Source organism: Centrocercus urophasianus, unplaced genomic scaffold (genome assembly GCF_019232065.1).
Source record: "Centrocercus urophasianus isolate 14NV4802_14NV808 unplaced genomic scaffold, USGS_Curo_1.0 seq_571, whole genome shotgun sequence".
NCBI classification, from domain to species: Eukaryota; Metazoa; Chordata; class Aves; order Galliformes; family Phasianidae; genus Centrocercus; species Centrocercus urophasianus.
In genome coordinates this window covers 1-7,510 of record NW_024885168.1, presented here as the reverse complement: position 1 = coordinate 7,510, position 7,510 = coordinate 1, and the positions used below count along the sequence as shown (strand labels likewise).

The 7,510-nt window shown below is 58.5% G+C and overlaps 1 protein-coding gene across 2 annotated transcripts; it reads right to left on the bottom strand.

The window, feature by feature from the left end:
* Window positions 1-1,736: 1,736 nt before the first annotated feature.
* On the bottom strand, window positions 1,737-7,502 carry LOC122169726 (keratin, type II cytoskeletal 8-like). 2 transcript variants are annotated; one of them, XM_042836083.1, is made up of 7 exons: window positions 7,054-7,502; window positions 6,261-6,356; window positions 6,005-6,169; window positions 4,563-4,688; window positions 3,224-3,444; window positions 2,241-2,296; window positions 1,737-2,091 (listed from the first exon to the last, which is right to left on the bottom strand). In XM_042836083.1, the coding sequence occupies exons 1-7, from the start codon at window positions 7,315-7,317 to the stop codon at window positions 1,985-1,987; spliced, it is 1,035 nt and encodes a 344-aa protein (XP_042692017.1). In that variant the 5' UTR covers window positions 7,318-7,502; the 3' UTR covers window positions 1,737-1,984. The 2 variants fall into 2 exon arrangements, with proteins under 2 accessions (XP_042692017.1, XP_042692016.1); XM_042836082.1 differs by having other exon boundaries at window positions 1,737-2,151; window positions 7,054-7,500.
* Between the last annotated feature and the right edge of the window lie 8 nt (window positions 7,503-7,510).

The window sequence follows — 7,510 nt, the reverse complement described above, 5'->3', positions numbered from 1 at the left end:
GGGGGGGTAGGGGGGCTTCCCAAGGAATCCCAGTGCGCTCAGCCAAACCCACCGTCCCGCTGCATCCCGGGGGATCCCAAGCACCTCTCCCCACATCTCTTTCCCCCCCCCCCCCCCCCGCAAAACTGAGCCCCTTCCCATAGGGTCAGGGTCACTCCTAAAGGCACGGACCCCCGCAGGAGTCCGAAGGGGCCCCCGGAGCTATGGGGTGTTGGGGTGTCTCTGGGGGGCTCCCTCGATGGTCACTTATGCTCCGAAGCCCCCCGTCTCCCAGCCCGGCCCTCCCCCCGTGCGGCCCCCGCCCCCCACATTAATGGAGGTCGTGTCTGGGGGGCGGGAGTGGGGGGGGGGGGGGGGGGGGGGGGGGGGGGGGGAGTTAATTAGCACTAATTGGCAGCGGTAATTGGGGTGAGATGTGCGTTGCGGACAGCAGGTGTCACCGGCGGACAGGGAATGGAATCCGTACCCAACGAAAAGGCAGGGGCGCCCCAAATCTTCCCCAGCTCCCCCAGAAATAAGCCCACCCCCAAGGAGGGGGAAGGGGGCGGGAAGGTGGCACGATCCCCAGCACAGCCCCATATGAGACACCAGAGAGTCCAAAATCCTTAACCCCCCCCAGCCTGAAAACCCCCCCCCCCCCCAACCCCCCCCCAAAAAATCCTATTCTTCCCCCAAAGCCTGCAAATCCTGGATGTTGCCCCCCTGGATGGATCCTGGTACCCCAAAACCTGACATCGTAGGATGGAATTTGGGACCCCCGGCACCCCAAAATGTGTCTGGATTCCCAAAACACAGCCTGATGCACCTGGGTAGGCAATGGTACTCCAAAATAGGTCCTGATGTCCCCAGATGGATAATGGCACCCCAGAATGCGACCTGGCATCCCATAAATGATCCTCATGCCCCCAGATGGACAACAGCACCCCACAGTGCGTCCTGGTACTCTAAAACAGATCCTGATGCCCCAGGATAGACAATAGCACCCCAAAATGGGTCCTAGTAGCCCAAAACAGAGCCTTATGCACCAGGTTGGGAAATGGCACCCCAAAATGAGTTCTGGTATCCCAGGGTGGACAATGGCACCCCAGAAGTTGTTTTTGGCAACTCAGAAAGGGCCCAGACGCCCCAAAATAGGTCTCAGCACCTTGTGGTTGGCAAAATGAGTTCTGGTGCCCCAAAACTAATGTTGATGCTCCAGGATGAACGGTGGCACTCCAGAATGGGTCCTGGTACCCCAAAATAGATCCTGATGCCCCAGGATGGACGACAGCACCCCAAAATGGGTCCTGGTATCCCAAAACAGAGCCTTATGCACCAGGGTGGAAAATGGCACCCCAAAATGAGTTCTGGTATCCCAGGATGGACAATGGTACCCCAGAATGGGTCCTAGTCCCTCAAAACTGAGCCTGATGACCAGGGTGGGCAATAGCACCCCAGAATGGGTCCTCAGACACCAGTATGGGCAATGGCACACCTAAAGTTGGTTCTGGCAACCCAAAATGAGTCCTGGTACCCCCAGATAGACAATGGACCCCCTGAGGCCTGACCCCCCCTCCCCCTTTTCCCTACCCCCCTGAGTTGGTCCTAGCAGCCCAAAACATCCCCTGCCCCCCTCATGGACACCACTGGCTTCATCCTGGGGGATTCCTCCCCCCTCCAGAACCCCATTGCTGCCCCTATTTTCCCCCCAACTCCCTCCCATCCCCAGGTGGGTACAGTCACGTTTGGGGGCTTCATTGGGTTTATTGGGTTTATTGCAGGTCCTCAACACCCCCCACCCATGCACCGGAGGTGTGAGGGGGATCTCAGGGGTGGGGGGCACCCCAATAGCTCCCACCCCATCCTGTAGCTTGTACAGACACAGGGAGACAGGGGACAGATGGACGGACAGCAGGGTGCTGGCTCAGGGTGCAGGGACAGAACAAGGGGAGGGTCCCGGGGGGTTGCATTCCTTTTGGGGTCTCCAGAGGGCTGCAGGGGGGGCTCAGTTGGTGAGGACATCAGCACACTCAGACACCAGCTTGCCATCACGGGTCTCGATCTTCTTGATGACGATGGCACGAGATTTGGGGACAGCTGCACTCTCCAGTGCTGGGGGGGTCACAGTGTAACCTGTGGAGAAGGAGCTCCCAAAGCCCCCCCCGAATCCTCCTGCATGGAGAGGGGGTGCAATGGGTGATGCTGAGCGCTTGTTGGGGGTTTTGGGTAGTGAATCCAACCCCTGTGTCCCCCCCTCTTACCCGAGAACCCCGTGGTCCGGGTGTGGATGCTGAGGTTCTGCATTCCTGACTCCAACCTGGGGGAGAGTAAGGGGTGGGATTTAGGGAGGTGGGGGAAAGATGGAAGGATGGCACGATGGTGGGAGGGAGGGAAGTGGGAATGGATAGATGGAGGGAAGAGAAGATTGGAAGGATGGAGGGAGAGCGGGAGGGAGGGAGAAAGGGAGAAAAGAATGCAGGGAGGGAGGGAAGGATGGTGAGATGCAAGGATAGAGAGAGGGAAGAAAGAATGGAGAGGGGGAAGGGAGGGAAGAATGGAGGGATGAATGGAAGGATTGAAGAAGAGGGAGAGAGAGGGAGGAAGGGAGCGAAGAAAGGATGGGGGGAGGGTGGAAGGGAGGGTGATGGGGGGAGGGAGGGATGGAAGGGGGGAGAGAGGAAGAGGAAGGGAAGAATGGAGGGAGGGGTGGAGAGTGGGAATGAGGGAGTGAGGAATGGAGGGTAGAGGGAGGGAAGAAGGGGAGGAAGGAAGGAAAAGAATGATGGATGAAGGGAGGGAGGGAAGGAAGGAGGGGCAGAAGGATAGAGAGAGGAAAGAAAGGAGGGAAGGAGGGAAGGAAGGATGGAGGGAGGGGTGGATAGTGGGAATGAGGGAGTGAGGAATGGAGAGAGGGAGGGAGAGAGGGAAGGACAGAGGGAGGGATGGGTTGGATGGATGATGGGTGGATGAAAGCATTGGGGGCACAGTGGTGAGGACATGGGCTGAGGATGTGAGATGGGCCCAGGATTTGGGGACACACTTTGGGGGCTCAGTTTGGGTCCAGGGCTCGGGGCAGCACAGGGGGACACGGGAGCTGAATTTGGATTCAACAGCCGAGTGCTGCCCAGGGAGCAGGGATGTGGTGTGGCCTCCATGAGACAGGAACACCACCGTCCCCACAGCGTCCCATAGGACATAGCACACTGCACACCCCGTGGAGCCCCTTTCTGGTGCAGCATCCCACCTGCTCTCCTCGCCCTCCAGCAGCTTCCTGTAGGTCGCAATCTCGATGTCCAGTGCCAGCTTAACATTCATCAGCTCCTGGTATTCGCGCAGCTGCCGGGCCAGGTCCTGCTTTGCCTTCTGCAGAGCCGCCTCCAGTTCAGACAGTTTGGCTCTGGCATCCTTCAGGGCCATCTCCCCACGCTCCTCTGCCTCTGCGATGGCCGTTTCCAGAGTGGCTCGCTGCAGGGCAGGACGTTGGGGCAGGAGGGGTTACCTTGCATGTGGGTTTGGGTAGTCCCTGGACCTCAGCATCCTCCTTGCTACATCCCATCATCCTCCCCTTGCACCCCATTATCTATTGTATCCCAGCAGACCCCCTTTACATTCCAGCTTCCCCCCCTCTCCCGGCCAGTGCATCCCAGCATCCCCCTCTTGCATCCTAACTTCTCCAGTTTGCACCCCAGCTTCTGCTCATTTGCAACCCAGCTTTTATCATTGCACCCCAGCTTCTTCTTTGGATCCCAGCATCCCTTGTTGCACCGCAGCTTCCCCTCAATGCACCTCAGCATCCCTCCTCCTTAGCGCCCCAACTTCTCCAAATTGCACACCAACAGTCCCCCAGTGCACTCCAACATTCCTCCCATTGCATCCCAGTTCATCCCATTGTATTGCAGCTTCCCTCCAGTGCACCCCAGCATCCCACCCATTGCACCTCATCTTCCACCACTGCACCCCAGCTTCCCCTTTGGACCTCAGCATCCCAGTCCGGTACCCCCAGCTTCTCCAAATTACACGCAAACATTTCCCCAGTGCATCCCACCATCCCTCCCATTGCACCCTAGTTCACTCCATTGCATTGCAGCTTCCCCCCTTGCACCCCAACATTCACCTCTGCACCCCAACTTCTCCAAATTGCACTCCAGGATTCCTCCTTTTTCATCCATTTCTTCCCCCTCCCCCAGTTTGCACCCCAGCTTCTCCCCATTGCACACCAGAATCATCTCTGCAGAGTGCAAGGGGGCTGTGGGAGGTTGGAGTGCTGAAGGCATGGAGAGGTGAGGGAGAAGAGGAGGAGGAACAGTAGATGGAAGAGGAGGAGGATGAAGAGGAAGTAGAGGAAGAAGAAGAGGAAGAGGAGGAAAAGAAGAAGAGAGAGGAGAAGAGAGAGGAGGAGGAGGGGAAGGAAAGGAGGAAAAGGAGGATGAAGAAGTGCAGGAGGGGGAAGAGAAGGATGAAGAAGAGGAGGAGGGAGAGGAGGAAGAAAAGGAGGAGGAAAGAAAGGAGAAGGAAGAAGTGGAGGAGGCAGAGAAGGAAGAGGAGGAGGAAGAAGGTCAGGTGTAGCCAGGCAGGACCCAGACCTGGTTCTTGAGCACCTCGATCTCAGCCTGGATCCTCTGGATCATCCGGTTGAGCTCGCCAATCTCGCTGCGGGTGCTGCGCAGGTCGTCGCCGTGTTTACCAGCTGTCGTCTTCAGCTCCTCGTACTGCAGGAGCGCGGAGTGGGGTCAGGAAATCAGGGATCAGGGGATCACAAAATCACAAACTCGTGGGACTATGAAATCTCGGGATCCCAAAATCAAGTGGTCACGGGATCCCAAAGCCATGAATCCACCGAGCTGTGGGACCACGAGATATCGGGATCCAGATATTGCATCACTGCGAAATCACAGAATCATGACACTGCGGAATCAGAGAACCACGGGATCGCAGAATCACAACCTCATGGAATCATGGACTCATGAATCCATGGAATGATGGAAATGGCTGAGACACAAAATCATGGAATGCTGGCATCACAGAGTCCTGAAATTGCAGAATCCCAAAATCACAGGACCCTGACACGACAGAATCCCAAAATCTTGGCCCCATAAACCCGCAGTGCGGCGGGGATGGGGACAGTCCCATGAGCTCCTCTTCCTCCCAAAATCTGGGGCAAAGCAGCAGAGGCGAGCCCGTGCCCAGAGGAGTGCTTGGGGCCAGGGCTGCGTCACGCCGGGCCGGTCTGCGACTCGCCCACGCCGCAGACACCATGAGCAGCGCCTGGCCCTGGGGCTGGGATGTGGGGCAAGGGCGGGAGCGTGGGGCTGGCGAGACGGCGGTGGGGAGCGGGATGGGAAGCGGGACAGGGAGTCTGGGGCATAGGTCATCCCCAGGGCAGGGTGGGTGCTGGGGGTGGAGAGTGTTATGGGATGGGTGAGGGTCCTGGGGAGGGGGAGAGCATTCTAAGTCATGGAGCACACCAAGAGATGAAGGACCTCAGAGGGGAAAAGAAATGGAACAGTTGGGGGCATGGATGGTGTGACCCAGGGGATGGAAAGTCCCAGGGGATGGAGTGACCCAGGGGATGCAATCTTGCAGGTCATGGATCCTTTCAAGGGATGGAGGATCCTTGGGGACAGAGCATTCCAAGTCATAGAGGATCCCAAAGGATGGAGACCCCCAAGGGATGAAGGATCCCAAGGGATTGGGAACCCCAAAGGGATGGTGAATCCCGAGGGATGGAGAATCCCAAGGGGTGGAAAACTCCAAGGGATGGAGAGCCCCAAAGGGGTGAAGGATCCCAAGGGATAGAGGACCCCAAAGGGGTGGAGTTTCCCAAAGTGATGGAGGGAGCATTCTGAAAGACAGCTCCTCGTGGGGCACAGAGGAGCCCAAAGGACACAACATCCTCTCAGGAGGAGAACATCTTGGGACATGGGACAGAGCACAGAATTCCAGCAGATGGAGAATCCCAAAGAACAGAGCTGGGATGAGTCCGGAGCAACCCCCCAAACCCCGACCCCCACTCCCCACCCCTCACCTTGCTCTGGTACCAGGTCTCAGCCTCCAGCCGGCTGCGGTTGGCGATGTCCTCGTACTGCGCCTTCACCTCTGCAATGATGCTGTCCAGGTCCAGGCTGCGGCTGTTGTCCATGGACAGCACCACGGAGGTGTCGGAGATCTGCGACTGCATCTCCCGCAGCTCCTGCAATGGGGAAGGAGATGGGGCTGAGCTGGGGGAATGGCCCCCTCCCTGTTGCGGTGGTCCCACAGGGGGGCTGCTGTGAAGCCCCCACCTCATCATAGAGCTGCCGCAGGAAGTTGATCTCATCCGTCAGACTCTCCAGCCGTGACTCCAGCTCCACTTTGCTCATGTATGCTTCGTCCACATCCTGGGGTGCCAGTAGCATTGGGTCAGCTCCCATTGCCCCCCAGCCCCATTAACCCCAGACCCATTGTCCCCAGACCCACTGCCTCCCGGCCCTATTGCCCCCCAGCCCCATTAACCCCAGTCCCATCAGTCCCCGATCTCATTACCCCCAGCTCCATTGCCCTCCAACCCCATTACCCCTGGCCTCAACACCTCCAGCCCCACAATCCTTCAGCCTCATTGCCCCCCAAGCCCCACTTCCCCCAGTTCCATCAGCCTCCAACCCCATTGCCCCCAGCTCCACTGCTTCCCAGCCCATTACTCCCAACCCCATTGTCCCCCAGTCCTATTACCCTCAATCCCATTAGCCCCCAACCCTATTCCCCTCAGCTCCATTGCCTCTGTCCCCATTGTCCTCCAGCTCCACTGCCTGCCCCCAAGACTTCCAGCCCCACTGCCCCTCAGCCTCATTGCCCCCAGCCCCACTGCCCCCCAGCCCCACTGCCCCCAGTCCCATCAGGCCCTAAACACATTGCCCCCAGCCCCACTGCCCCTGACCCCACTGCCCTCCAGCCCCATTGCTCCTGTCTCCAAGTCCTCCAGCCCCACTGCCTCCCATCACCATCACCCCCAGCCTCACTACACCCAGCCCCATCACTCTCAGCCCCATCACTCCCAGTTTCATTGCCCCCCAGCCGCATTACCTGTAGCCCACTCACCTTTTTCAGCAGCACAAACTCATTTTCCTTCTCAGTGCGGTGGTTGATCTCCTCCTCGTACCTGCAGGGTAGAGGGCTTGGTGTGGGGACATGGGGACACAGAGGGGCAAGGACATGGGGACATGGGATGTGGAAGGGATGGAGGACGTGGAGAAATGGGAATGTAGGCATGTGGAGACCCAGAGATACAGGGACATGGGGAATGAGGGACAAGGGAGTTATGGGGGGGTGTGAGGACAGGAGACACGGGGACATGGCGGCCATGGGGATCCAAAGATGCAAGGACTCAGGGGGACACAGGGCGTGGGGACATTGAGACCCAGGGGTACAAGGACATGGGGATATGGGGCATGGGAAATGGGAACTTGGATGTAGGGATGTGGGGCATGGAAGAAATGGGGAAAAGGGGCCGCAGGGACACACAGAGATGGGGACAAGGGGGACGTGGGGAGCCCCT

What these genes read in the sequence shown, in the direction of transcription:
- LOC122169726 (XM_042836082.1), bottom strand. Translation starts at nt 7,317, where the DNA reads ATGGCCGCCATGTCCCCGTGTCTCCTGTCCTCACACCCCCCCATAACT. An exon ending in AGACCTGGTACCAGAGCAAG is followed by an intron (nt 4,689 to 6,004) that starts GTGAGGGGTGGG and finishes GCGCTCCTGCAG; the next exon opens with TACGAGGAGCTGAAGACGAC. An exon ending in CCGGACCACGGGGTTCTCGG is followed by an intron (nt 2,152 to 2,240) that starts GTAAGAGGGGGG and finishes CTCTCCATGCAG; the next exon opens with GAGGATTCGGGGGGGGCTTT.